This window comes from Aquarana catesbeiana, linkage group LG13 (genome assembly GCF_042186555.1).
Source record: "Aquarana catesbeiana isolate 2022-GZ linkage group LG13, ASM4218655v1, whole genome shotgun sequence".
Classification (NCBI taxonomy): Eukaryota; Metazoa; Chordata; class Amphibia; order Anura; family Ranidae; genus Aquarana; species Aquarana catesbeiana.
Window position 1 is genome coordinate 212,466,378 of NC_133336.1, and position 15,213 is coordinate 212,481,590.

The 15,213-nt window shown below is 44.9% G+C and overlaps 1 protein-coding gene across 1 annotated transcript in view; it reads right to left on the reverse strand.

The window, feature by feature from the left end:
- LOC141116665 (NACHT, LRR and PYD domains-containing protein 3-like) overlaps positions 1–15,213 on the reverse strand; it is a 722,006-nt gene that overhangs the window by 532,953 nt on the left and 173,840 nt on the right. Inside the window, exon 4 of the mRNA XM_073609057.1 lies at positions 2,670–2,841. Coding sequence (XP_073465158.1) covers positions 2,670–2,841 — 172 coding nt within the window. The remainder of the gene's footprint in view (positions 1–2,669; positions 2,842–15,213) is intronic.

The window sequence follows — 15,213 nt, forward strand, 5'->3', positions numbered from 1 at the left end:
AGACGAGTGCATCAGATCCCACTGCTGCTATTTGCAACATATGTCTCAAGCGTATCTCGCGTGGCCAAAACATCGCCCGCTTGGGCACCACATGCTTGACCAGACATATGTCGACCTGTCATGCAGTTCGTTTGTTCTTTGGTGTGGGTCTTTTAGGTACGCTTGCAAAGAGGACCTCTCCTTGCTCCTCATCAGCTGGGATCTCTAACCCCACTATACCTTCAGTCCTCTCTGAGACCTGCACTGAGAGGAATGAAGGTGTAGAATTAGGTGTGTCACAGCCAAGTACTTGCGGGCAATCTGCTATCGGTACACTGACGTCAGATTGTACCAGTCAAATTTCCCTGCCCCAGCTACTGCACCGCAGAAAGAAGTTCGCTCCCAGCCATCCACATGCCCAGCGGTTGAATGCTGGCTTGGCAAAATTGCTAGCACTTCAACTGCTACCTTTTCAGTTGGTAGACTCTGCCCCCTTCCGTGAGTTTGTGGAATGTGAATACAAAGTTGCTTATGAATGGCTGAGCACCCCTTAGCACTCATTCGGACTCAATTTTGTCCAATGTGTGAAACATGGAGTCCATATCTCGCAGACAGAATGAACTGCTGTTTATTGTATGTACCTTGTTTATACAGTGCTTCCAGCGGGTGCATCTGTTAGTGTATGAAATGGTTTGATTGGACCAGCTTGGTCCAAATCAACTAGTTAAGGTGAAAGAAAAGCTAGAGATCAGCTTTAAAAGGTTAAAGCGGAGTTCCACCCAAAAGTGGAACTTCCACTCATTGTACTCCTCCCCCCTCCTGTGCCACATTTAGCACCTTTCGGGGGGAGGGGGGACAGCATACCTATCTTTCACAGGTATGGTTTCCCCACTTCCAGGACCCTTAGCGTGGATATTGATGTCACGGCTGGGGCTCCCTCCTCCTCCCACGACGACCGGGCCAGTAGGAGAAAGGAGTGGAGCCTCGAGCATGCGCAGTAGAGTTCCCAGCGTGAAGCCAAAAGACTACACTGCCGGGTTCCCTAACTCGCAATGGAGGCGGATTTCACCCGACAGCTGATGGAAACATGAGCTGCGGTGCCGACATCGCTGGACTCCAGGACAGGCAAGTGTCCAATTATTAAAAGTCAGCAGCTGCAGTATGTGTGCAGTATATGTGTAGTATGTGTGCAGTATGTGTGCAGTATAGTATGTGTGCAGTATGTGTGTAGTATGTGTGTGCAGTATGTGTGCAGTATGTGTGTAGTATAGTATGTGTGCAGTATGTGTGTAGTATGTGTGTGCAGTATGTGTGCAGTATGTGTGTAGTATAGTATGTGTGCAGTATGTGTGTAGTATGTGTGTGCAGTATGTGTGCAGTATGTGTGCAGTATGTGTGTAGTATAGTATGTGTGCAGTATGTGTGTAGTATGTGTGTGCAGTATGTGTGCAGTATGTGTGCAGTATAGTATGTGTGCAGTATGCGTGTAGTATGTGTGTGCAGTATGTGTGCAGTATGTGTGCAGTATAGTATGTGTGCAGTATGCGTGTAGTATGTGCAGCTGCTGGCTTTTAATTTTTGCAGCCAAAAAAGCAAGCCAAGCAGGCTTGTAAAGAGGCTTCAATATGGAACTCACAGAGGCATAGATACAATTCTAATAATGTATGGCTATTAGCCACAATAACACTTTTATTGTGACAACGTTGTTATGATTTTTTAATATTGGTGAAGGTTTTACTGTTATTGTGTCTAATAGCCATACATTATTGGAATTGTGTCTCTTTTCTATTAATAAACTTTGTATCTATGGCGCTGTGAGTTCCATATTGAAGCCTCTTTACAAGCCTGCTTGTCTTGTTTTCTTTTCTTTGCATATTCTATTTGGCTTTGGGAACCCCAAACTACTAAGTTGAGTCAGTAAAATAAATCCCATCTAAACTTTCAGTGTTGATGTTTTCCCTATTTTATCATGTAATTTTAAAGGTTAAGTTCACCTTTTCTAGAGAATAGTCTATGCTGTCATGGGCTCCAGTACATATTAAAGGCCTTGCAGCTTTGTAAAACATTTATTATAATTATTGTCCGTCCTGTAGGCCATTTGGATCCCTCCAGAAACCGGACTGAATACCTTCCAGTTAGTAAACCCCACGTCCTGGCTTGTTGCTGGGATGCAAAAACTGTTGGATTTGCTCCTGTAATGCTATTATACTAATAATTTTCACATCCTAACATAGCAGGATGTGGGGGTTACTAACTGGGAGTTTTCAGTGAAACCTCAGGGGGGACCCCAATAGCTTATAGACATGACAATAAAGCTCATGAGCATTTTATAAAGGTGCTCAGTTTTATAATAACTACTGGGACCCCATGACTGCATAGACTATTTTCTGGAAAAGGGGAACTTACCCTGCTACAGAGAAATGGGGGGGGGGGGGGTAATGTGTTCAAATGGTTTACAGTCCACAAAAAAGACATTAGTAGAAATGACACATTCCAAACTGATAAGGAGGATTTGTATGGCGATATATACAAGAGAAAATTTACCAAAGAGAAAGAGAGATCAATAATAGTGGAGAGGAGTGCTATAAATATGTACTGTGTTTATCACTGATAATGGAGTTACATTTGGGATAATTAGTAACAATCATTATTTTATCACATTGTTGTCTGTAAACACAAAGTCCTGTTACCTGTCTGTGTGATCTCATCCAGAACGGCCAATAAATTAGGATGAGGATGATCTTCCTGTAGTGCATAGAGACATTTCCAGAGTCCAATCACAGCTTCTCTTCCCTGATCCCGAATATCTTGTAACAAGCTGTGAGAGAAGGAAGACGGGTCTTTTTCCATTGATCGGTATTTCTGGAAAATAGATCTTATTATTGTTCCATATCTGCAGGTAAAATGTAACTTCAATTTTTTTAGTTAAATACATAAAAATCATTCTAGGTGCTTTGAACACTCCATTCAGAAAAGAAAACATTGTCGCCAGGAAGTTATACTGAGTGCTGCTGACACATGCCTGAACTCTGCCTGACTTTTGTGTGCTTTTGCTTTTAGTAATATGTCACTACCAGAGCTGCAGGCAAGAGAAAGACAACAGATCTGATTTGTACTATTAACCATGGCTTCAATCTTTACAACTTTGGCATCCACTGCAGACACTCCCACTGTCAGCCTGATCTAAAATATCAGTTGGTGTGCAGGGCAGGGGCGTAACTACCACCATAGCGACCCATGCGGGCGCTATGGGGCCCGCAGTCAAGTGGGGCCCAGTGAGGATGAGAGCACCGCCGGCACAGTCTCCCAGCCAGGGGAAGAGAGAGGAGAGGAAAAGGCAAGCTGTGACCTGTGCCCAATGCAGCATGACCTGTGCCCAATACAGCCTGGTCTGCCTGTGCCCCATACAGCCTCAACTGTGCAGAGGAAGAGGCAAGCCACTCGGATCAGCAGAGAGCTGAATTGCACGATGTAATAGCTTTCATTAGAACTTCCAGTGTTCCCGGGGCTCACGTCACATAGCTCCACCTCTTGGCCCGGCGCCTTTGATAGACAGAACGCCAATCAAATGCGGGACGTGTAACGTCATCAAAGGCGTCGGGCCAAGAGGTGGGGCTATGTGACGATGAGCCCCGGGAAGACGGGAAATTCAAATGAAAGCTATTACAGCAGGCAATCCCACTCTCTGCTGATGCGGGTGGCTTGCCTCTTCCTCTGCACAGGCAATGCTGTATTGGGCACAGGTCACGCTGCATGGGGCACAGGTCACGCTGCATGGGGCACAGGCCACGCTGCATTGGGCACAGGTCACGTTGTATTGGGCACAGGTCATGCTGTATGGGGCACAGGTCACATTGTATGGGGCACAGGTCACGCTGTATGGGGCACAGATCACGTTGCATTGGACACAGGTCACGCTGTATGGGGCACAGGTCAGGCTGTATGGGGCACAGGTCACGCTGTATGGGGCACAGGTCAGGCTGTATGGGGCACAGGTCAGGCTGTATGGGGCACAGGTCACATTGTATGGGGCACAGGTCACGCTGCATTGGGCACAGGTCATGCTGTATGGGGCACAGGTCACGCTGCATTGTGCACAGGTCATGCTGTATGGGGCACAGGTCACGCTGCATTGTGCACAGGTCACGCTGCATTGTGCACAGGTCACGCTGCATTGTGCACAGGTCACGTTGCATTGGGCACAGGTCACGCTATATGTGGCACAGGTCACGCTGCATTGTGCACAGGTCACGCTGCATTGTGCACAGGTCACGCTGCATTGTGCACAGGTCACGCTGCATTGTGCACAGGTCACGCTGCATTGTGCACAGGTCACGCTGCATTGTGCACAGGTCACGCTGCATTGTGCACAGGTCACGCTGCATTGTGCACAGGTCACGCTGCATTGTGCACAGGTCACGTTGCATTGGGCACAGGTCACGCTGCATTGGGCACAGGTCACGCTATATGTGGCACAGGTCACGCTGCATTGACACTAGGGAAGCTGTGGGGGGGGGGCTGTTTGCAGGGGGGGCCCATACAACATTTTGCTATGGGGCCCTGCTATTTCTAGTTACGCCCCTGGTGCAGGGGATGATAGGAATTTAAAATAAAAGAGATTTGTGGAATTTCACACAAGACATTTAAAAAAAATTACTTTGATTGTTTTTCAATAAGTGGTCTAATGAGAACTTTTACGGTTTATCTGTTTAGTGCTCTTCTTGAAGAATATTACTCTGAAGTACAGACTATGAAGCACATAATTAGTTTCCTCCAGTGGTTCTTCAGATGTCTAATGTTTTCACTTTTACTGCAGCTCTAATTCATGTTACTGCTGTTCACTTCTCTGAGACCCCCTTGTATATCAGAACTATACCTCTCCAATCTGTAGGGAGGGTGAGCTTTGTTGACTGGAGAGTTCTAGATATGACTAGGCTATGCCTGACCTCTGCGGACATACCACTGCTTCCACACAGATCGCAGGGGTATTTTCCGACGAAAAATGTGTGATAGGACCTTGTTGTCGGAAATTCAGACCGTGTGTAGGATCCATCACACATTTTCCATAGGATTTTCCAACACACAGTTTGAGAGCAGGCTATAAAATTTTCCGACAACAAAATCCGTTTTCGGAATTTCCGATCGTGTGTACACAAATCCGACGGACAAAGTGCCACGCATGCTCAGAATAAATAAAGAGATGAAAGCTATTGGCCACTGCCCAGTTTATAGTCCTGACGTACGTGTTTTACGTCACCGCGTTCAGAACGATCGGATTTTCCGACAACTTTGTGTGACCGTGTGTATGCAAGACAAGTTTGAGCTAGCATCCATCGGAAAAAATCCTAGGATTTTGTTGTCGGAATGTCCGAACAAAGTCCGACCGTGTGTACGGGGCATTAGGCTGTGCATACTTATTTCATTTATTTACAGCATTATTTACAGCATGTAATAGGATGGTCCACCTCTAAAGACAAAGGCATAATGAAATACTTACCTTAGAATGAGGCATCGGCAGCTAATCCCAGTCACCCAGTCACAGCGCCGCTGCGAACCTCGGCGTGTCTTCCGGGTTAGCAGCTCTGGCGCTGTGAATTCCCAGAGCCGCGATGTGAGAGACTTCTTTTTGGCAAGGTATGGCAGCGTCCGCCGGACCTTCACAGCACATGCTGACGCCAGCGGCTACATGCAAAGTGAATATCTCCTAAACCGTACAGGTTTAGGAGATTTTTTTTTTAACAATCAAAGGTGCTTTATTGTTGTCTTATCGGGTAAACAAAACATACAGATTGACATAAAACAAAACAGAGATTGTTGATCATAGACAGTAGCAGGAAAAACAAAAGGGTATTTTCAGTAACATATATGTAGCGCACTACCCCCTTGGGGGCTACTAAGTTTTAGTTCTTTACCTTTGCCAATCGCTCCACTTCCAATCTCCCATGCACCCACATAACACCAAATAGTCAAAGTTACACCTTAAGTTTCTTTATTTGGGATTAAATCCGCGGGATCTCCAATGAAGTATATGAGATGTCCCATGAGGCCCCGTATCGTTGCCGGGCAGTTGTTTTAATACTTTATTGGTTCCTTTCCTTTTTTATGTAATGCAGCACTCCCTGAATCCCACAGGTGAACATCATTCTGAATAATGTCTCCTGTAATGATTTCCCACTGCAGCTTATTGCTTCTTCTTTAAGATATCTGTCTGAGGATTTACTACTCTGAATAGCTCCTCCGCTTAACTCAATATGCTTCCTTCGGGGTATTGGATCTTTAAGGTCAACACCTACACCACTTTCCTTATGACCCGCATACCAACATCCTTTAGGTACTTGAACGGATTAGAAATTGTGGTCCTTGAATTTGCAATATAAGTTACTCTCTCGGCTCCTCTGGGTTTGCACTCCCTTTGCTCTCTCTGCCAATCAACAGTCCATGTTCTACTCACAGAAAGTCAATCACCCAGGTTTTCATCTGCCACTTTGTTCCTACATCCTCCTTTTCTTGACTAAAAGACAAGTAAAAAAGGCGCAAAGCAAGTATAACTCACATAACTGTTCCTAAATAGTCCAATGGCAGGTATGGTGTATATAGATATATATATACAGGAGGAGGTCAATCAGGGCTGCCACCAAAAGAAGACCAGAAGCAAGGTCCAATGGGCTGAAGAAAATAAACAAGGAAAAGGGGCGCCTCTGAGTATATATCAATAGTCATTTATTTATAACAAACAATATCCACTCACATGGAAAACTGTAGTACTGCGTTCCGGTGCGTCTCTGAGTAGAGCAGAAGCTGTAGGACTACAAGTCTCAGCAAGTCCGTGCAGTGCTGGTCTTACATCAGGTCCTGGCAAGGATAGATGATGATGACTGGACACAGCAGGGGCTCCCTCAGGTCTCCAGATGGCGCTTCCGGATGTATGATGGATTATAAAAAGCATAGACCAACGGTCTGTGGGTTCCAGGAGGGGGTGAGGGGACGCCAAAGCCGATCGCCGGGCGCGCTGCAGTCCGAGGCTCGCACGTCTCCGTGAGAGAGATGGTAGCGGCCGTACAGGGAGCCAGAACGAGGCCTGGATGGCAAGCACAGCGCGGCGCCGGGTCGTGACGTCACGGCTATGCGACGCGTTTCTGAGTCTGCGCGCTATTGGTGACAAGAATAGCGGCACTCCTTTCTCAAGCATGGGGGGCGGATGTTATGGCAATCAATTTATAGTCTTTGGGAGGGGGAGGGGGCGGGACGGAGGATGATAAGCAATGCCAGAATACATTGCAACTAAAAAGCACTACTGGATATGTTAAACATGGAAGTGGAGCACAAGTTTAAAAGTAAATATATGAAATTATAAAATTATTATTATTACATAGAGTACCTATATGCATATATAAGACACACGTATGCACATGAATATACATGGATGTACATAAAAATGAAGATAAAAATAATAATAAAATAAAAATAATGATATAAAAAAAAAAAAAAAAAAATGATGATGACCAGTACACGTCAACGGGCAATAGTAAAACATGATGCATAAAATCATGAATGAGAGCATATATACTTTAAAATAATAATGATAATAAAGTCAGGCAAATATATATATATATGATAAACACATATATATAAGGTATACAAGATACACAAGAAATTAAAGGATAGGTGATTAAACGAACATAAATCTCAGCATATGATATTAGTATGGTCCACAAGGGAAAGGAAGGGAAAAAGGGGGGGAGGGGGGGGGGGTGGGTTAGTGTTAGTGGGAACAAAAGGGGGGGGGAGGGGGGGGAGGGAGGGGGGGGGGGGAGGTTAGGGATAGGGAGGAGGAGGCAGGTGGGGGGACGGGGGATGGAATATACTTACTCATAGACCCGCCACCCCCACAATAAAGATATGTTAGTATGTATACAACCTGTGATGAAAATGATAAGAATACAAGCAATGAGTATAAACATACTGTATATAAGCAAATATAAGCAATATATGACTATAATATGGTGGCAATCTCGATGCCCTCATTCAAGCCCCCAGGCGAGAGGACGTCGAGATTGTATATCCAGAACGTTTCCCTTGCACAAAGCTTTTTGAAACGTTCGGCAGGAGTATATGACTTGGGGATTTGTTCTATTACCCATACAGTGAGACCCATGGTAGATTTGTGGTGGAACCCAGCAAAATGTCGTGGGACACTATGCATGTCCTTGCCACCCTCTATCAGCCTCCGGTGTTGACCGAAACGCTGCCTGAGGGGGCAGATAGTTCGACCGACATAGATCAGTCCACAAGGGCACATGAGGCCGTAGACTACAAAATCTGAAGAACAATTGTAGAATTGATCTATCTGGTATGTTTTGCCTTTGGAAATGAATGACTTTTGTCCATGTTTGACAAAGGCACAAGTTTTACATAGGATTTTTTTGCATTGATACATGCCAACCAGAGGTATGAGGGTGGTGGCGTGGTGATTGGTCGCAGTGGTTTTGAATTTGCTTGGGGCAATTTTGCTTTTCAAATTTGGTGCTTTCCGGTAAGTAATTCGTGGTACTGTAGGAAGGAGAGTTTTGAGAAGGGGGTCCTGTAGTAGAATCCCCCAATGTTTTTTCATGATGTTTTCCATTTTTTTATATTCAAAGTGGAAAGTCGTGATGAATCTGGTGGAGTGATCTGTTGGGCAAGTTTTAGTTTTGAATGGTTTACCTTTGGAATAGGATGCACATGCTTCCTCAACTAGTTCTTTAGGATATTGTTTTTCAGCGAATTTGTTTTTTAATGTAATGCTGGAGGCTGCGTAATCACTATCAAGGGTACAGTTCTGCCTGAGACGGCAGAATTGTCCTTTTGGTATATTTTTCGTCCACTTAGGATAGTGGCAGCTGTGAAAATGTAGAAAGGAGTTGCCAGCAGTTGGTTTAATGTAATTTTTAGCAATAATTCTGTCATCCATATGGCCCAATTCCAAATCAAGGTATGCTAAGTGGGTAGAATCGAAGGTATGGGTGAAGGCAAGTCCATAGGGATTGTGGTTACAGTGATCCACAAATGATGTAATCTGGTCTGGGGATCCGTCCCAGATCACGATTAGGTCATCTATATATCGCCCAAAGAAAATGATGTTAGCTGAGTGGGGGTTGTTTTGCCATATGTAGTTTTTCTCCCAGTATCCCATGGCCAGGTTGGCATAGGAGGGGGCGAAGTTGGCTCCCATGGCAGTCCCCTGTGCTTGCAGGAAGAACTCACCATTAAAATCAAAATAGTTGTGGGTTAAACAAAAATTAGTAGCCTCCATGATGAATGCGGCTTGTCGGGGATTTAGAAGAGGGTCCTGGGCAAGAAAGAATTCCAGAGCTAATAACCCAAATGAGTGAGGGATGGAGGTGTAGAGTGAGGTAACATCCAATGAGAGCCACAGGTAAGTGGATTCCCACCTGTATGGTGCTAGGAGCTCTAGGAGATGTGAACCATCTCTGATATATGATGGTAATTCCTTGACTAATGGCTGTAAAAATTGATCGATGTATTGGCTAAATCCTGTGGTGACACTGTCCATCGCAGCCACGATGGGTCTACCCGGGGGAGTGGTGGTATTCTTGTGGATTTTGGGCAGATAGTAAAAATAGGGAACCTGATAGAAGCTTTTTAGAAAAAAAGAAGCTTCCGTTTTATTGATCACTCCATTATTGAGGGCTGATTGGACCAAACTGCTCGCCTCAAGAGCAAAGTCGCTGGTGGGGTCTTTGTTTAGTTTGATGTATGTGGTTTGGTCTGAAAGGAGTCTATGGGCCTCTTTGATGTAATCCGCTCTGTCTAGTACCACTATACTGCCTCCTTTGTCTGCTGTTCTGATGATGATATTGGTATTGTGAATGAGGGAATCTAATGCTCGAGTCTCAGTGACTGTGAGGTTATGTTTATGAGCGGGAATGGTAGAAGATGATTGACACAGCTTTACAAAGTCAGCGTATACCACTCTGTAGAAGCTTTCTAAGAAAGGACCTTTTGATTGGGCAGGGAAAAAAACAGACTTCGGTTTAAAGGAGGAGTGAATGATGGGCGGGGAGGTGGCCATATGTTGTGTGAAGAGATCTAGTATGTCCTCTTCTTCCCTAATGGAATCAAGGATATCTATGACGTCACCGTCATATTCAAAGACATTGGGGGGTGGGGTACATGGAGATGGATCTGGGTTTTCTGTACTGGGTTTGTTTTGTTTGGCATTAAAGAATCTTTTTAGGGTTAGATTGCGAATGTATCGATTGAGGTCCTTAAACAAAAGAAAGGGGTTAAGTCCTCTACATAGCAGACTGGTGTCTGCAGTGGAGAGTTCTAAGGAAGATAAGTTAAAAATCTTCATAGTTTGCAAAATTTGAGTAGATTGCTTTTTGGACTTGGTTCGTCCTCCTCTACAACCTCTCCGGTGAATTTTATTTTTCTGCGGTTGGCTGGAGGAGGACAATGAACTAAAAAAGAGGGGTCAGTGAGTGAAGAGGGACCTGGGGCATGAAGCGTGTGTGTGGGTGAAGTGGGAGAGGAAAGGGGGGGGATGGTGGGAGGGGGGAAGAGTAGAAGAAGGGGAGCCTGTGAGGAGAGAGCTGGATGCGTTCCCAAGATTTGGTCTGGACATGTGGGTAGTAGTAGGAAGATCAGCGGTATTGCCTAGCTGTACTTCCATATGTTCATCATGGGTAGTCCTGGGTACTTTGGGACGAAATGGATTGGCAGTATTAGGTATAGCTGTTGGTCGGTTGTCTGACATCTGGCAGGATGTGGGTATGGCGATTGCAGCTACCTTGGTACTTTTTTTGACACATGATGGTCTGTTGTAAAATCTATTAAGGTCGGCTAATAGATTGCTGTTTTTTTGTTTATTTTTAGTGGTGGTGGGGGGTTTTTTTGGCATACGATCATGAGTGCTGGGCAACAGATGCAGAGAGTTGTTGTAAGGGAAGCGAATTCCCATTAAGGGAGGGGGGTGGTGGCGAGGTTGGGTAGGGGGTGATGGATGTGAGTGGGGAATGTGTGGAGATGTGTGGGATGGGGGGGGGGAAGGGGGGATGGGAGAGACACGATGGTTTGGTGTCATGGGTGGGCTGTGGCGATTTGTGTTTCCAATTGAAAACACGATCTAAGTTAAAATCGTCAAGGTCTCTCTAGAATTTACCTAATTTGCCTTTTCTCATAAAGTCCTCATCGGACTTGGTATTCCTCTTTAAAATCATGAACCAAGAAAGTGGGACAATGATTTTTTGGTCAATAATTGTCTTAGCTATGGCATTGGCTTCTTGCCTGAGTTTTTCAAAAAGATGTGATCTATGTTCCACCAGGATTTCCATCCATTTGGAGGTACAGAATTCGGAAATATTTTCCCATTCTTTTTTCCGAGCCGTATCAAGAAAGGGGCAGTCCTTGGTGACTCTAAGACCTCTGGGTGAGATTTTAGTAGAAATATACCTCTCCAGAAAGAATTTATCCCACCATTGCAAATTAATGTGTTTGATAATTCTTTCTAAATGTTTAAATTTACCGCAAAGAGAATATCTAGTAGTGCCGGTTAGCTTAGTGTCATTGGAGAACATATGGGAGGGTAGAATGGTATATAGTTCTTCCAATACGTTATATTTGTGAGTCTCTATGTCATCTAGAAACTCCATGATAGATGACAAAAGGTCAGGAGACAAAAGGGAGGGGAGGAGGGGAGAAGGGAGGGGAGAAGAAAGGGATGGAGGGAGTGGAGGCACTATAAAGATTATTAGTACACGTATATGTCTATAAAGACACTACAAACAAATAACAGTGCAGATGCAATAAATTTAGGATAGAAATGATATACAAGGAACCATTTGTAATAAATTAATGGAGCAGGTAATTGCAGACATAGTGATGTTGAATATGAGTATACATATGCATGCAGCACTGAGAGCTTCTATGTAGAACAAAAGACAAGTAAAAAAGGCGCAAAGCAAGTATAACTCACATAACTGTTCCTAAGTAGTCCAATGGCAGGGATGGTGTATATAGATATATATATACAGGAGGAGGTCAATCAGGGCTGCCACCAAAAGAAGACCAGAAGCAAGGTCCAATGGGCTGAAGAAAATAAACAAGGAAAAGGGGCGCCTCTGAGTATATATCAATAGTCATTTATTTATAACAAACAATATCCACTCACATGGAAAACTGTAGTACTGCGTTCCGGTGCGTCTCTGAGTAGAGCAGAAGCTGTAGGACTACAAGTCTCAGCAAGTCCGTGCAGTGCTGGTCTTACATCAGGTCCTGGCAAGGATAGATGATGATGACTGGACACAGCAGGGGCTCCCTCAGGTCTCCAGATGGCGCTTCCGGATGTATGATGGATTATAAAAAGCATAGACCAACGGTCTGTGGGTTCCAGGAGGGGGTGAGGGGACGCCAAAGCCGATCGCCGGGCGCGCTGCAGTCCGAGGCTCGCACGTCTCCGTGAGAGAGATGGTAGCGGCCGTACAGGGAGCCAGAACGAGGCCTGGATGGCAAGCACAGCGCGGCGCCGGGTCGTGACGTCACGGCTATGCGACGCGTTTCTGAGTCTGCGCGATATTGGTGACAAGAATAGCGGCACTCCTTTCTCAAGCATGGGGGGCGGATGTTATGGCAATCAATTTATAGTCTTTGGGAGGGGGAGGGGGCGGGACGGAGGATGATAAGCAATGCCAGAATACATTGCAACTAAAAAGCACTACGACTCACAAATATAACGTATTGGAAGAACTATATACCATTATAGTATACTATATACCATTCTACCCTCCCATATGTTCTCCAATGACACTAAGCTAACCGGCACTACTAGATATTCTCTTTGCGGTAAATTTAAACATTTAGAAAGAATTATCAAACACATTAATTTGCAATGGTGGGATAAATTCTTTCTGGAGAGGTATATTTCTACTAAAATCTCACCCAGAGGTCTTAGAGTCTCCAAGGACTGCCCCTTTCTTGATACGGCTCGGAAAAAAGAATGGGAAAATATTTCCGAATTCTGTACCTCCAAATGGATGGAAATCCTGGTGGAACATAGATCACATCTTTTTGAAAAACTCAGGCAAGAAGCCAATGCCATAGCTAAGACAATTATTGACCAAAAAATCATTGTCCCACTTTCTTGGTTCATGATTTTAAAGAGGAATACCAAGTCCGATGAGGACTTTATGAGAAAAGGCAAATTAGGTAAATTCTAGAGAGACCTTGACGATTTTAACTTAGATCGTGTTTTCAATTGGAAACACAAATCGCCACAGCCCACCCATGACACCAAACCATCGTGTCTCTCCCATCCCCCCTTCCCCCCCCCATCCCACACATCTCCACACATTCCCCACTCACATCCATCACCCCCTACCCAACCTCGCCACCACCCCCCTCCCTTAATGGGAATTCGCTTCCCTTACAACAACTCTCTGCATCTGTTGCCCAGCACTCATGATCGTATGCCAAAAAAACCCCCCACCACCACTAAAAATAAACAAAAAAACAGCAATCTATTAGCCGACCTTAATAAATTTTACAACAGACCATCATGTGTCAAAAAAAGTACCAAGGTAGCTGCAATCGCCATACCCACATCCTGCCAGATGTCAGACAACCGACCAACAGCTATACCTAATACTGCCAATCCATTTCGTCCCAAAGTACCCAGGACTACCCATGATGAACATATGGAAGTACAGCTAGGCAATACCGCTGATCTTCCTACTACTACCCACATGTCCAGACCAAATCTTGGGAACGCATCCAGCTCTCTCCTCACAGGCTCCCCTTCTTCTACTCTTCCCCCCTCCCACCATCCCCCCCTTTCCTCTCCCACTTCACCCACACACACGCTTCATGCCCCAGGTCCCTCTTCACTCTTTTTTAGTTCATTGTCCTCCTCCAGCCAACCGCAGAAAAATAAAATTCACCGGAGAGGTTGTAGAGGAGGACGAACCAAGTCCAAAAAGCAATCTACTCAAATTTCGCAAACTATGAAGATTTTTAACTTATCTTCCTTAGAACTCTCCACTGCAGACACCAGTCTGCTATGTAGAGGACTTAATTTCGCTCCCATCAACAAGCCCAACCCCTTTCTTTTGTTTAAGGACCTCAATCGATACATTCGCAATCTAACCCTAAAAAGATTCTTTAATGCCAAACAAAACAAACCCAGTACAGAAAACCCAGATCCATCTCCATGTACCCCACCCCCCAATGTCTTTGAATATGACGGTGACGTCATAGATATCCTTGATTCCATTAGGGAAGAAGAGGACATACTAGATCTCTTCACACAACATATGGCCACCTCCCCGCCCATCATTCACTCCTCCTTTAAACCGAAGTCTGTTTTTTTCCCTGCCCAATCAAAAGGTCCTTTCTTAGAAAGCTTCTACAGAGTGGTATACGCTGACTTTGTAAAGCTGTGTCAATCATCTTCTACCATTCCCGCTCATAAACATAACCTCACAGTCACTGAGACTCGAGCATTAGATTCCCTCATTCACAATACCAATATCATCATCAGAACAGCAGACAAAGGAGGCAGTATAGTGGTACTAGACAGAGCGGATTACATCAAAGAGGCCCATAGACTCCTTTCAGACCAAACCACATACATCAAACTAAACAAAGACCCCACCAGCGACTTTGCTCTTGAGGCGAGCAGTTTGGTCCAATCAGCCCTCAATAATGGAGTGATCAATAAAACGGAAGCTTCTTTTTTTCTAAAAAGCTTCTATCAGGTTCCCTATTTTTACTATCTGCCCAAAATCCACAAGAATACCACCACTCCCCCGGGTAGACCCATCGTGGCTGCGATGGACAGTGTCACCACAGGATTTAGCCAATACATCGATCAATTTTTACAGCCATTAGTCAAGGAATTACCATCATATATCAGAGATGGTTCACATCTCCTAGAGCTCCTAGCACCATACAGGTGGGAATCCACTTACCTGTGGCTCTCATTGGATGTTACCTCACTCTACACCTCCATCCCTCACTCATTTGGGTTATTAGCTCTGGAATTCTTTCTTGCCCAGGACCCTCTTCTAAATCCCCGACAAGCCGCATTCATCATGGAGGCTACTAATTTTTGTTTAACCCACAACTATTTTGATTTTAATGGTGAGTTCTTCCTGCAAGCACAGGGGACTGCCATGGGAGCCAACTTCGCCCCCTCCTATGCCAACCTGGCCATGGGATACTGGGAGAAAAACTACA